Here is a 15,514-nt window from a genome sequence, read left to right as displayed (position 1 = left end):
TGGGAAGAGAGAGGGAGATCCTCACCATATATTAAAAGTTTCCACATATTCGCTGAAGGTTGACATATAAAACAGAGGAACAAAGATACATATAGGGTAGGGGGGACATTCAGAGTGCGAGAGAAAGAGAAAATGTTTGAAAGAGTGAATCACGTGTGTGTTTTCTTTTTCTCACAGCCTGCAGTGTAACTATCCACAACCGCTGTCGAGACACGTTGCCAAACTGTGCCAAAATGAAACAGAGGGTAAGAGATAACAGAGAATGTATATACAGGGTATACGGAAAGAATTTTAGAATGCGTTCCAGCCTTATTCTAAAACTGATTAAATTGTTTTTTTTTCCCCTCATCAATCTACACACAATACTCCATAATGATGAAGCAAAAACAGGTTATTAGAATTATTTTCTAATTTATTAAGTATCAAAAAATGAAATCACATTTACATAAGTTTTCCTATGCTTTTACTCAGTACTTTGTGGAAGTACCTTTGGCAGTGATTACAGCTTTGAATCTTCTTGGGTATGACACTACAAGCCTGGCACACCTGTATTTGGGGAGTTTCTCCTATTCTTTGCAGATCGTCTCAAGCTATGTCAGGTTGGATGGGGAGCATTGCTGCACAGCATACAATGATATTTTAGACGATTCTGTGCTTCCAACTTTGTGGAAACAGTTTAGGGAAGGCTCTTTCCTGTTTCAGCATGACAATGCCCCAGTGGAAAAAACGAGGTCCATACAGAAATGATTTGTCGAGATTGGTGTGGAAGAACTTGAATGGCCTGCACAGAACCCTGGCCTGAAACCCATTGAACACCTTTGGGATGAATTGAATCTGACTGCAAGCCAGGCCTAATCGCCCAACATCCGTTTCCCACCTCACTAATGCTCTTGTGGCTAAATGGAAGCAAGTCCTCACAGCAATGTTCTAACATCTAGTGGAAAGCCTTCCCAGAAGAGTGGAGGCTGTTATAGCAGCAATGGGGGACCAACTCCATATTAATGAAAAATGATTTTGGAATGAGATGTTCGACGAGAGGGTACCCACATACTTTTGGTCATGTAGTGCATGTGTATACAGGTGAAGTCGGAAATGTACATACACCTTAGCCAAATACATTTAAACTCAGTTTTTCACAATTCCTGACATTTAATTCTAGTTAATATTCCGTGTTGTAGGTCAGTTAGGATCTCCACTTTATTTTAAGAATGTGAAATATCAGAATAATAGTAGAGAGAATGATTTATTTCAGCTTTATTTCATCACATTTCCAGTGGGTCAGAAGTTTACATACACTCAATTAGTATTTGGTAGTATTGCCTTTAAATTGTTTAACTTGGGTCAATTGTTTCGGGTAGCCTTCCACAAGATTCCCCACAATAAATTGGGTGAATTTTGGCCCATTCCTCTTGACAGAGCTGGTGTAACAGTCAGGTTTGTAGGCCTCCTTGCTCACACACACTTTTTCAGTTCTGCCCACAAATTGTCTATAGGATTGAGGCCAGGGCTTTGTGATGGCCACTCCAATACCTTGACTTTGTTGTTCTTAAGCCATTTTGCCACAACTTTGGAAGTATGATTGTGGTCATTGTCCATTTGGAAGACCCATTTGCGACCAAGTTTTAACTTCCTGACTGATGTCTTGAGATGTTGCTTCAATTTAGCCACATAATTTTAAATCCTCACGATGCCATCTATTTTGTGAAGTGCACCAGTCCCTCCTGCAGCAAAGATCCCCAACATCATGATGCTGCCACCTCTGTGCCTCACGGTTGGGGTTGTGTTCTTCGGCTTGCAAGCCTCCCCCTTTTTCCTCCAAACATAACGATGGTCATTATGGCCTAACAGTTCTATTTTTGTTTCATCAGACCAGAGGACATTTCTCCAAAAAGTACAATCTTTGTCCCCATGGGCAGTTTCAAAACGTAGTCTGGCTTTTTGATGGCGATTTTGGAGCAGTGGCTTCTTCCTTGCTGAGCGGCCTTTCAGGTTATCTCGATATAGGAGTTGTTTTACTGTGGATATAGATACATTTGTACCTGTTTCCTCCAGCATCTTCATAAGGTCCTTTGTTATTGTTCTGGGATTGATTTGCACTTTTCGCACCAGAGTACGTTCATCTCTAGGAGACAGAACGCGTCTTCTCTCTGAGCGGTATGACGGCTGCGTGGTCCCATGGTGTTTATACTTGCGTGCTATTGTTTGTACAGATGAACGTGGTACCTTCAGGCATTTGGAAATAGCTCCCAAGGATGAACCAGACTTGTGGAGGTCTACAATGTTTTTTCTGAGGTCTTGGCTGATTTATTTAGATTTTCCCATGATGTAAAGCAAAGAGGCACTGAGTTTGAAGGTAGGCCTTGAAATACATCCACAGGTACACCTACAATTGACTCAAATGATGTCAATTAGCCTATCAGAAGCCATGACATAATTTTCTGGAATTCTCCAAGCTGTTTAAGTGCACAGTCAACTTAGTGTATGTAAACTTTTAACCCACTGAAATTGTAATGCAGTGAATTATAAGTGAAATAATCTGTCTATAAGCAATTGTTGGAAAATGACTTGTGCAATGCACAAAGTAGATGTCCTAACCGACTTGCCAAAACTATAGTTTGTTAACAAGAAATTTGTGGAGTAGTTGAAAAATGATTTATAATGACTCCAACCAATAGACATGATGGAGTATTGTGTGTAGGCCAGTGACACACAATCTTAAATTCATCCATTTTAAATGCAGGCTGTCACACAACAAAATTTGGAAAAAGTGAAGTGGTGTGAATACACTCTGAAGCCACTGTATACAAGCATGTAATAATATGTGGTATATGATATTGAACTGTACTCTATGTAACCACAGCAACAGAAGATGGCTCTCATGAGGAACAACTCAGCTCTGCAGAATGTGACCCTTCGTACCAAAAGTCAGTACATGCAAACACGCACATGCATGCTACATACTTCAAATTCTTTATTACATACGCAAAGGAAAACATATTTTTCACTATTGGGTTGGTTTGTAATAACAATCAGTTTTGCAATTGAGCAAAAGTATCTGTAGTTTCACTTTTGAACTCTGAAATTGCATCTGACTCCTTTTTCATTATAAGAGTTTCCCTTTTATAATATTTCACTATATTTCTCCTCTTCTTCTCCTTCCTCCTCTATTCCCTCCTACTCCAACTTTATCTACTCCTCGTTAGCCCCCATGATGAGGGAACGCCCCAGCTCCGCCATCTACCACTCTGACAATCTCCGCCAATCCTTGCTGGGCTCGCGCCGCGGACGCTCCGGCCTTTCCCTCTCCAAGAGTGTCTCCACCAATAACATTGCAGGGTGAGCCCCGCCACTGCCTGCTCATTGGTCAAAGCAGAAAAAGGGAGAGGTTACGAGGGAAACCACAGTCAAACGTGTCATTGACATTAATAGTGACATCATGCCACGTATAGACTTTTCATAGTAGAAATGAAAGTCCCACTCACTAATTAATATATATACAGTGCCAGTCTAAAAATTTGGACACCTACTCATTCCTGGATTTTTCCTTATTTTTACGATTTTCTACATTGTTGAATAATAGTGAAGACATCAAAACCTTGAAATTAAACATATGGAATCATGTCGTAAGCAAAAAAGTGTTAAACAAATCTAAATATATTTTATATTTGAGGTTCTTCAAAGTAGCCACCCTTTGCCTTGATGACAGCTTTGTACACTTTTGGCATTCTCTCAACCATCTTCTTGAGGTAGTCACCAAGAATGCATTTCAATTAACAGACACATCTCAACATCAACTGTTCAGAGGAGATTGCGTGAATAAAGCCTTCATGGTCGAATTTCTGCAAAGAACCCACTTCTAAAGGACAACAATAAGAAGAGACTTGCTTGGGCCAAGAAACACGAGCAATGAAATCTGTCCTTTGGTCTAATGAGTCCAAATTTGACTCAAATTTGACTAATTTGTGAAACGCAGAGTAGGTGAACGGATGATCTCCGCATGTGTGGTTCCCATCATGAAGCATGGAGCAGGAGGTATGATGGTGTGGGTGGTGACACTGTCAGTGATTTTATTTAGAATTCAAGACACACTGAACCAGGATGGCTAACACAGCATTATGCAGTGATATGCCATCCCATCTGGTTTGTGCTTAGTAGGACTATATTTTGATTTTCAACAGGGCAATGACCCAAAACACACATCCAGGGCTATTTGACCAAGAAGGAATGTGATTTATTGCTGCATCAGATGACCTGGCCTCCACAATCACCCACCCTCAACCCAATTGAGATGGTTTGGGATGAGTTGCACCGCAGAGTGAAGGAAAAGCAGCCAACAAGTGCTCAGCATATGTGGGAACTCCTTCAAGACTGTTGGAAAAGCATTCCTCATGAATCTGGATGAAAGAATGCCAAGAGTGTGCAAAGCTGTCATCAAGGCAAAGAGTGGATACTTTGAAGAATCTAAAATCTAAAATATATTTTGAGTTGTTTAACACTTTTTTGGTTCCACATGAAAATGTGGAATTTGTGTTTTTTCATAGTTTTGATGTCTTCACTATTATTCTACCATGTAGAAAACAATCACAAATAAAAATAACCCTTGAATGAGTAGGTGTGCCCCAACTTTTGACTGGTATTGTATACTCAACAAAAATATAAACGCAACATGGGACCAAGTGTTGATTAAACAGCGTGATCATTACACAGGTGCATCTTTTGCTGGGGACAATTAAAGGCCACTCTAAAATGTGGAATTTTGTCACCCAACACAATGCCACAGATGTCTCAAGTTTTGAGGGAGCATGCAACTGGCATGCTGACTGCAGGAATATCCACCAGAGCTGTTGCCAGAGAATTTAATGTTAATTTGAGGAGTATTTCTGTATGTAATAAAGCCCTTTTGTGGGGAAAAACGAATTCTGATTGGCTGGGCCTGGCTCCCCAGTGGGTGTGCCTGGCTTCCAAGTGGGTGGGCTTATACCCTCCCAGGGCAACGCATGGCCGCGCCAATTTCGAGTCATGTGAAATCTATAGATTAGGGCCTAACAAATGTATTTCAATGGACGGATTTCCTTTTTGAACTGTAACTCAGTAAAATTGTAGAAATTGTTGCATGTTGCGTTTATATTTTTGTTCAGTGTGTGTGTGTGTAAGTATGTGTGTGTATATATATTTATATATATATATCCGTTTGTACTTTTGTTGTTTTCTGTTCACTCATACATATGTGGATGGTTTCTGTGTGCATGTTTGTGTTTACTGCATATGCATATGGCATGTGTATATTATACATGTTTATTGGTGCATGTGTATATGTGTATATATGTATATTTGTGTTTTTGTCCTGGCGTGTGTCCTCGTCCATGCCTCTGTATAGGAACCTGAATGATGACTCTCCCTTGGGGCTGCGCAGGATCCTGTCCCAGTCCACAGACTCGCTCAACTTCAGGAACAGAGCTATGTCCATGGAGTCGCTCAACGACGAGGGTAAGACCCAGGGATGTGGTTGTGCCTTCCTGGGATTAAGCGTGGGACATTTGTGCTATGTACTTGCTTCTGATCTTAAGCCTAGGCATACAGATTGTGTAACTTATGCAGGTCTTTGGGTCTGGGACAAGGTTGCATCCATTACCTCAGGGATTTTGGGTAGAGGGTAAAAGGGATATCGGCAACTATCATGTCCATGTCTACATTGAAAATGTTTATATGAAAAAAGGATGAATATATATTCACTGTCAGGAGAGATTTGAAGACAATTAGAGGCCATTTGTTGTTTACACTGGATGAACACTGTTCACTGTTTTACTCTCTCAGGAGAAGTGTACTACGCCTCCATGCTGGAGGAAATGGAGATTGAGGGGCGGGATTTTGAGGCGGACTCATGGAGCATGGCGGTGGACTCGGGCTACCTGCAGACGCATCGCAAAGACATCATCAAGAGGCAGGACGTCATCTATGGTGAGAGTGGTGACATGCACTGTACGTCTTGAACCTCTTTCCCTTTGTGGTGAAAAGTTCATGGGCTGGGCGATGGAAAAAGTAGCAATTGCAGAGGCTGCTTGTTTCAGGTCATGGCCACCATCCGCTACTGTTGTGCCTTTGAGCAAGGCACTTAACCCCGACATACGTAGCTCCAGGGGTGCAGCTGACCCTGTGCATCCTCCCAAATGTTCATATGTGTGTGTTTCTGTCAGGTGATGTGTTTCTGTCAGGTGATGAACAGAGCAAAATATTAATTTCCTTCGCTAGATGGGCAACTCTATTTTATCCCCATGTTACATAATTGACTCTTTCTTTGCGTTTTTTGTCACCCGCAGAGCTGATCCAGACAGAGCTGCACCACGTGCGGACACTTCGCATTATGGAGCGGGTATTCCGCCAGGGCATGCTGGAGGAGGTGCAGCTGGAGCCGGGCGTGGTGCACGCCATCTTCCCCTGCCTGGACCGCCTCACTGGCATCCATGTACGCTTCCTGGCACAGCTGCTCACACGGCGCAACCACAGCCTGCAGACTGGCAGCACCTACAACTTCACTATCCACCAGCTGGGAGATGTGCTGCTGGAACAGGTACAGTAGGTAGACAGACATGGACATTATACCAACTGCCTTATGTGATGTATACATTTAACATCCTATATCTATCCTACCCTGCCTTCGAAAGCCAAGTTATCAAACAAATCACAGACCATTTAGAATCCCACCGTACCTTCATACCTTCTATTCAATCTGGTTTCCGAGCTGTTCATGGGTGCACCTCAGCCACGCTCAAATCCCTAAACGATATCATAACTGCCATCGATAAGAGACAATACTGTGCAGCCGTATTCATCGACCTGGCCAGGGCGTTCGACTCAGTCAATCACCACATTCTTATCGGCAGACTCAACAGCCTTGGTTTCTCAAATAACTGCCTCACCTGGTTCACCAACTACTTCTCTGATAGAGTTCAGTGTGTCAAATCGGAGGGCCTGTTGTCCGGACCTCTGGCAGTCTCTATGGTTGTGCCATAGGGTTCAATTCTTGGGCCGACTCTTTTCCTCCAACTGCTCTTAAATGCAAGTAAAACTAAATGAATGATTTTCAACTGATTGCTGCCCGCACCTGTCCACCCGTCCAGCATCACTACTCTGGACAGTTCTCACCTAGAATATGTGGACAACTACAAATACCTAGGAGTCTGGTTAGACTGTAAACTCTCCTTCCAGACACACATTAAGCATCTCCAATCCAAAATTAAATCTAGAATCAACTTCCTATTTCGCAGCAAAGCATCCTTCACTCATGCTGCCCAACATACCCTCGTAAAACTGACTATCCTACCGGTCCTCAACTTTGGCGATGTCATTTACAAAATAGCCCCCAACACTCTACTCAACAAATTGGATGCAGTCTACCACATTACCATCTGTTTTGTCACCAAAGCCCCATATACTACCCACCATTGCGACCTGTATGCTCTCATTGGCTGGCCCTTGCTTCATACTCGTCGCCAAACCCACTGGCTCCAGGTTATCTACAAGTCTTTGCTAGGTAAAGCCATGCCTTATCTAAGTTCACTGGTCACCATAGCAGCACCCACCCGCAGCACGCGCTCCAGCAGGTATATTTCACTGGTCTTCCCCAAAGCCAATTCCTCCTTTAACCGCCTTTCCTTCCAGTTCTCTGCTGCTAATGACTGGAACGAACTGCAAAAAATTGCTGAAGCTGGAGACTCTTATCTCCCTCACTAACTTCAAGCACCAGCTGTCAGAGCAGCTCACAGATCATTGCACTTGTACATAGCCCATCTGTAAATAGCCCATCCAACTACCCGATCCCCATACTGTATTTATTTATTTTGCTCCTTTGCACCCCAGTATCTCTACTTGCACATTCATCTTCTGCACATCTACCACTCCAGTGTTTAATTGCTATATCGTAATTACCTCCCCACTATGGCCTATTTTATTGCCTTACCTCCCTTATCTTACCTCATTTGCACACACTGTATATAAACTTCCTTTTTTTCTACTGTATTATTGACTGTATGTTTGTTTATTCCTTGTGTAACTGTGTTGTTGTATGTGTCGGACTGCTTTGATTTATCTTGGCCAGGTCGCAGTTTTTTAAAATTCATTTTCAATTTAACCTTTATTTAATTAGGCAAGTCAGTTAAGAACAAATTCTTATTTACAATGACAGCCTAGGAACAGTGGGTTAACTGCTTTGTTCAGGGGAGAATGACAGATTTTTTTCCTTGTCAGCTCGGGGATTCGATCTAGCAACCTTTTGGTTACTGGCCCAACGCTCTAAACACGAGGCTACCTGCCGCCCACCCATCCTAATTTGTCATTCATTCTTTGTAAGACCTGATCAACTATCTGACCTTGATAGTCATATGTAATCTTAACTACAGTCGTTGCCAAATGTTTTGAGAATGACACAAATATGAATTTTCACGAAGTTTGTTTTTCCTGGAGAGAAGTGGCTTTTTTGCTGCCCTTCTTGACACCAGGCCATCCTCCAAAAGTCTTTGCCTCACTGTGCGTGCAGATGCACTCACACTTGCCTGCTGCCATTCCTGAGCAAGCTCTGTACTGGTGGTGCCCCGATCCCGCAGCTGAATAAAATTTAGGAGACAGTCCTGGCGCTTGCTGGACTTTCTTTGGCGCCCTGAAGCCTTCTTCACAACAATTGAACCTCTCTCGAAGTTCTTGATGATCCAATAAATGGTTGATTTAGGTGCAATCTTACTGGCAGCAATATCCTTGCCTCTGAAGCCCTTTTTGTGCAAAGCAATGATGACGGCACGTGTTTCCTTGCAGGTAACCATGATTGACAGAGGAAGAGCAATGATTCCAAGCACCACCCCCCTTATGAAGCATCTGTCAGTCTGTTATTCGAACTCAATCAACATGACAGAGAGACCTCCAGCCTTGTCCTCGTCAACACTCACACCTGTGTTAACGAGAGATTCACTAACATGATGTCAGCTGGTACTTTTGTGGCAGGGCTGAAATGCAGTGGAAATGTTTTTGGGGGATTCAGTTCATTTGCATGGCAAAGCGGGACTTTGCAATTAATTGCAATTCATCTGATCACTCTTCATAACATTCTGGAGTATATGCAAATTACCATCATACAAACTGAGGCAGCAGACTTTGTTAAAATTAAAATTTGTGTCATTTTTAAAACTTTTGGCCATGACTGTAAACTATACAGCCAGAGGAGTATGGTCCTCCCCTGATTCCTCTCAAGGTTTCTTCCTTCCAGGGAGTTGATCCTAGCCACTCTGCTTCTGATTGGACTTTGGGGTCTAGGCCAGGGTACTTTAAATATATTTGACTTGATTGACGGATTGATTGTTTCTCTCAGTTCTCGGGCCAGTGTGCTGACGAGATGAGAAAGACCTACGCTGAGTTCTGCAGCCGCCACCTGAAGGCTGTCAAGCTGTACAAGGAGCTGCTGGCCAGAGACAAGAGGTTCCAGTACTTCATACGGGTAAGACGAAGAAGGAGAAGGGAAAAGCAAGCAGGATAGAATGAGTGATGAGACTTAATGCAATTTTTTACTTTTAAAACAATGCTTTTTGGAACGCTTTGGCACTATTCACATAATGTATTTCCTGTCAATAAAAAACCTTGAATTAAGATTGAAAGGGGAGGGGGGTGGGAGTAGAGTGAACAACAGAGGGAGAGCTTTTGTGTTTTCGTAATTCTTTAATATACGCACATTTTTGTCACCGTTACTAAGGTCTTAATTGCGATGATCATAATATTTGGTTGTTTCACCTTCCTTAGCAGAGAGAGAGAGTGAGAGAGGGGTCACATAGAAAGCAAAATAGGCCAATGGGAATGTGTGCGTACTTGTGTGTTTACTGATAATGAGAGTCTGAACTGTGAGGAGTTGGAGTTGCATTACCATTTTCTTTGCTAACCTTGCCTTTTGTAATTGGCACCTTTCCAATTAATAATTTATACTCCGTACAATATCATGTGTTATTTGATATTTTTCTATTGTAAGTTGTATGTTATATCTTTCGTTTAGATTTAAAGCTCTTCAAGCTAGTTTTGAAGTTGTTTCATTCGTATCGAGTGACGTCGCCAGAATTTCGGTTTAAAATATGATTTGCTCTTGATTGCGTTACAAAACACAGATATTTGTTTTTTTCCAACCATCCCTCGTGTGTTTGCCGCTTTTCCTGTCTCTTCTCAACTCTTTTTGCCTTGTTCATATTAATTACTTCCCTTCTCCTGCTCTTTCGCTCTTATACCCTTTCTTTCACTCTCCTTCGCCTTTCTCTCTCACACGCTTTCCTGCTCTCTTTCACACTAACTCTATCTTTCTCTCTCTCTCCCTCCCTTCTGTCTCGTTCACCTTTCACCCTCTCTCCCTCGCTCTCTGTTCAGCGGGTGTGTCGGGGTCACCTGTTGCGTCGCCATGGCGTCCAGGAGTGCATCCTGTTGGTCACTCAACGCATCACCAAGTACCCTGTCCTCATCCAGCGTATCCTTGACAACACCAAGGGTGAGAAAAACGTTTTTACGAAAGCAGGGGCGAGGGTGATATATCAAAGCCCTCCTCACTTTAGATTTAAAGATATGGTTGGGGGCAGCAAACAGTTATGTGGGGTGTAAAAAAATGTAGCCGAACCATGCCAGCTTTTTATATCATGAGGCAAATTGGTTCCTCAGAACTAACTAAAAGCACAGGGTCTTTAAAGTCAATGGCGGAGCATGGTAAAAATCTGCACTACTAATGATATGTCTAACCACCTTATACCCCCCCCCCCCCCAGACAATGAAGAGGAGGCCTCCTGTCTGACCCAGTCTCTGACCCAGATCAGGGAGCTACTTAGCTCAGTGGACCAGCAGGTGCTTTATTCATCCATTTATAGTTTGATTTACTCAAGTTATCACTGAGATCAATTCTGACATGAACCAGCACCTGTTAGTCAGATTGAAATAAAATACGCCATTTTGACTTCCCACACTTTATCTATAAACCCGTCTTTTTACTATGAGAAAGTTACAATTATACAGCGCAGAAAATGAATTGCACACGAACACTATTGTGAACCAGGGTTGTGTTCATTAGGGCACGGAACTGGGTGATTCTCAGTCCATTTGCTTCCGTGCCTAATGAACATGACCCTGCTGTCCAGGTGATGGAGCTGGAGCGGACTCATCGGCTGCAGGAGATCCGGGCCAGGCTGGACCCACGGGTCGAGGCCAAGGTGAGGGACGGGGGCCTGTTCAGGGGAGGAGAGTTGCTCCGCAGGAGACTCATCCATGAAGGAACGCTGCTCTGGAAGACCCCTGGGTCCAGGCTCAAAGGTGTGTGTGTGTGAGTGGAAGTGTCTGTGTGTGTCAGTGGAGGCTGAGGACAGGGACTTTGTAATGACTTGAATGGAACAGTATCAAACACATGGTAACCAGCCTCCACTAGCTTAATTTGTCAAATAAGTTTGTACAGTGCCTTCAGAAAGTATTCATAGCCCTGGACTTCTTCTACATTTTGTTGTGTTTCAACCTGAATTCAAAATGGTTTAATATCTTTTCTTTCTCGCCCATCTACACACAATACCCCATAATGACAAAGTGAAAACATGTTTTTAGAAATGTTTGCTAATTTATTGAAAATTTAATACAGCAATATCTCATTTACATAAGTACTTACACCCCTTAGTCAATACTTTGTAGAAGCAACTTTGGCAGCGATTACAGCTGTGAGTCTTTCTGAGTAAGTCTCTTACGAGCTTTGCACACCTGGATTGTGCAACATTTGCCCATTTATTATTTTCAAAATTCTTCAATCTCTGTCAAATTGGTTGTTGATCATTGCTAGACAACCATTGTCAGGTCTTGTTATATAACTTCAAGTAGATTTAAGTCAAAACTGTAACTCAGAACATTCACCGTCTTCTTGGTAAGCAACTCCCATGAAGATTTGGCCTTGTGTTTTAGATTATTGTCCTGCTGAAAGGTAAAATCATCTCCCAGACCGAACCCGGTTTTCCTCTATGATTTTGCCTGTGCTTAGCTCTGTTGTTTCATTTTTATCCTGAAAAACTCCCCAGTTTTTAATGATTACAAGCATACCCGTAACATGATGCAGCCACACCTATGCTTGAAGAAATGGAAAGTGGTACTCAGTAATGTGTTGTATTGGATTTTCCTCAAACATAACACTTTGTATTCAGGACAGAAAGTTCATTTCTTTTCCACATTTTTTGCAGTATTACTTTAGTGTCTTGCTGCGAACTAGATGCATGTTTTGCTATATTTTGTGTTCTGTACAGGCTTCTTTCTTTTCACTCTGTCAATTAGGTTAGTATTGTGGAGTAAATACAATGTTGTTGATCCGTCCTCAGTTTTCTCCTATCACAGCCATTAAACTCTGTAACTGTGTAGCTCTTAAAACCATTTGCCTCATGGTAAAATCCCTGTGTGGTTACCTTCCTCTCCGGCAACTGAGGTAGGAAGGACGTCTGTGTCTTTATAGTGACTGGATGTATTGATACACCATCCAAAAGTCTAATTACTAAATTCACCATGCTCAAAGGGAAATTCAATGTCTGCTTTTTTAAATGTTTACCCATCTACCAATAGGTGCCCTTCTTTGCGAGGCATGAGAAAACCTCCCTGGTATTTTTGGTTGAATCTGTACTTGAAATTAACTACTTGACTGAGGGACCTTACAGATAATTGTATGTGTGGGGTAGTCACTCAAACATGGTAAACACCATTATTATGATTTGTTAAGCAAATGCTTACTCCTGAACTTATTTAGGCTTGCCATAACAAAGGGGTTAAATACTTATTGACTCAGCTTTTTTTTTTGGGGGGGGGGGGGGGGGGCATAATTCCACTTTGACATAATGCGGTATTTATTGTGTGTAGGCCAGTGACAAAATATCTCAATTGAATCCATTTTAAATTTAGGCTATAACGCATCAACATTGGAAGAAAGTCAAGGGTTGTGAATACTTTCTGAAGGCACTGTAGGGGATGGAACTATCCCCAAAACATGTTGCTTACTCATGTTTTAAAGGAGGTACTTCTTTTGTGTGTGTGTGTGTGTGTGCGCATGCGTGTGTGTGTGTGTGTTTAGATGTGCAGGTCCTGCTGATGACAGACATCCTAGTGTTCCTACAGGAAAAAGACCAGAGGTTCATCTTCCCTTGTCTAGTAAGCACACACACACACACACACACACACACACACACACACACACACACACACACACACACACACACACACACACACACACACACACACACACACACACACACACACAGACAAATACATCAAACAAAAAACACTTGAATATAGAGAGACTTGTTTCATCACAATTGAATATACTATATGGAAGGTCAGGGAATATAGCAACTACCCTTATTTTTCTCTCTCTTTCTCTTTTCAGGACAAGTCTCCAGTCCTCTCCCTGCAGAACCTCATGATTAGGGAGATAGCCAATCAGGAGCGAGGGCTCTTTCTCATCAGTGACTCCTCTCCTCCGGAGATGTACGAGGTCCATGCTGCCTCAAAAGATGACAAGAACACCTGGATACGCATCATACAGCACACTGTCAGCAGGTATATACATAAACACACACACACACGCACACAGAGACACACACAATCTGCTCATATCCTCACTATCTTTTTTGTCTCTGCAGTTGTCCTTCCAGGGAAGAGTTCCCACTCATAGAGACTGAAGACAAGGCCCTTCTGAGACGACTGAAAGGTCAGCAATGAACACACACCCATACAGATCTATATGTAATGTAGGGATGGCAAGATTGCGCCAAAATACTCGGCGGCCCTATTTATTACTTTATTTGCTCGGGACGTTTATCTTCTGGACATTAGATCGCCTATAAAATTCACCACAATCTGTCTTCCTCTCTACCTTTCTCCATCGTTCTTTCTCTATCAACCCCTTTGACCATCTCCATTCCTTCTTTTCTCTATCTACACGTCTCCCTTTCAAGCTCTATCTCTCTCTCTCCACCTCTACCTTCCTCTTCACCCCCCCTCTATCTCTCTCTCTCTCTACATGGTGCCTACAGTACAACGTGCAATTCTCACTCTGTGAGTAGGAGGACAAGTGTGAAGCCTGCCTCCTACTCAATCCCAGTGGAGGAGCTCGTCAAACTCTCTTTCCATCACAGCTTTTCTGTCTCTCAATATCACTCTCTTGGACTCTCATCTTTCTTGCTCACTTGTACCTTCTATTCCTGCACTTCTTCTTTTGTTTTTCTCTCCCTTTGTCTCTCCCTCTTTTCTCTCTCCCTTCTTCCTTTTCTCGATCTCTCACTTATAGCCTGCATCCAACTGAACAATGTGTGAATATGATTGCCCCCACTGTTAAGTCAAGAGGTCTTTAGGAAGAGCATCAAGTCAGTCTTTCCCTCTCTCCCCCTCCTCTTTCCCTCCCCCTCTCTTACTCCCTTTCCTTCCCGCTTTCTCTCGACTCTTTGCTTCTTTCTCCCTACTCCATCTCTTTCTTTCTTCCCCCCCAACTATCTCCCACCCCTCTCTACCCTACCCATCTTCCTCTTTCCACTTTCATCTCTCCTTCCAGCGGACATCCAGCAGAAGGACCGGGAGGTGCTGGAGCTGCTCCAGGAGCGGGTCACATTGTTCTCGGACCTGGCTGAGGTGACGGGGGGTCAGGAGGTCATGCTGCCGGGTGGCCCCAACTCCCGGAACCTGTTCCGGGCCGACACGCCCCATGCGCCACTCGGCGAGAGATTTCTCACTGATGCCATCGCAGAGGGTGAGGGGTTGGTGGAGGGAGTGGGGGGCAAGGAGAGGGGGTGGGAGCAGAGTGAGGGAGAGGGGGGCGATATAGAGTTAGGGCAAGGGAGAGCAAGAGTGGTAGAGCGCAAGAGAATTGTTAAAGGACCAGTGCAGCAGTTTTTGATCTCAATATCAAATAATTTCTGGGTAACAATAGTTGCTTTTTAGCAAAAATAACTAATTATCAAGCAAAAGTTTTGCTGTCTGTGGACTGTCTGTGAGTGGTCTGCGGATCTACCTAATTGGTGGGTCCAAATAGGAAGTATATGTAACCTGAAGACTAGCTGTTGGCAGAGAGGTTTGGAACTCTCTTTGTTATTGTTATCTTAACTTATATCGCCTGGTGATGTTACCAGGAAAACAACTCCACCTATGCAAAACCTGAGGTAAATTGTATTTTCAACTAGCAACTATCAAGAAATAACACTGATCAAGTTTGTTCACACTTTTACAGTTTAGTTTCATCAGCTGTTGTACAATATGATACAGAACACAGGAAAAACATAATTGAGTGCACTGGGCCTTTAAGCAGATTTAGAGAGGGTTAGACTGGAAGAGGGGGAGAGCGATATAGGGAGATATTGAAACAGAGAGGAGAGCAAGAATAGAGAGGACAATAAGCAGACAGGAGATAAAGATGGAGAAGCGCAAATAGCCTGTTTAAATGCAGAAACGCAACTGCTACTGTGCTTTCCACTTAACTGACTGCAACGATACTTCAAAGTTG

At 42.9% G+C, this 15,514-nt stretch overlaps 1 protein-coding gene across 5 annotated transcripts in view; it reads left to right on the top strand.

Annotated features, from left to right (window-relative positions):
• Nucleotides 1-15,514, top strand: part of LOC135552101 (rho guanine nucleotide exchange factor 2-like) — a 72,796-nt gene that overhangs the window by 30,735 nt on the left and 26,547 nt on the right. For all 5 annotated transcript variants that reach the window (XM_064983506.1, XM_064983507.1, XM_064983505.1 and 2 more), the window contains 14 exons: nt 178-245; nt 2,861-2,924; nt 3,204-3,336; nt 5,378-5,487; nt 5,815-5,958; nt 6,318-6,568; nt 9,356-9,481; nt 10,390-10,507; nt 10,778-10,854; nt 11,145-11,316; nt 13,094-13,170; nt 13,406-13,578; nt 13,662-13,729; nt 14,570-14,764. In XM_064983506.1, coding sequence (XP_064839578.1) covers nt 178-245; nt 2,861-2,924; nt 3,204-3,336; nt 5,378-5,487; nt 5,815-5,958; nt 6,318-6,568; nt 9,356-9,481; nt 10,390-10,507; nt 10,778-10,854; nt 11,145-11,316; nt 13,094-13,170; nt 13,406-13,578; nt 13,662-13,729; nt 14,570-14,764 — 1,776 coding nt within the window. The remainder of the gene's footprint in view (nt 1-177; nt 246-2,860; nt 2,925-3,203; nt 3,337-5,377; nt 5,488-5,814; nt 5,959-6,317; nt 6,569-9,355; nt 9,482-10,389; nt 10,508-10,777; nt 10,855-11,144; nt 11,317-13,093; nt 13,171-13,405; nt 13,579-13,661; nt 13,730-14,569; nt 14,765-15,514) is intronic.

Source organism: Oncorhynchus masou, chromosome 13 (assembly GCF_036934945.1).
Source record: "Oncorhynchus masou masou isolate Uvic2021 chromosome 13, UVic_Omas_1.1, whole genome shotgun sequence".
NCBI lineage: Eukaryota > Metazoa > Chordata > Actinopteri > Salmoniformes > Salmonidae > Oncorhynchus > Oncorhynchus masou.
The sequence above is the reverse complement of the archived record's forward strand: the minus strand, read 5'-3'. Positions and strand labels throughout refer to the sequence as shown.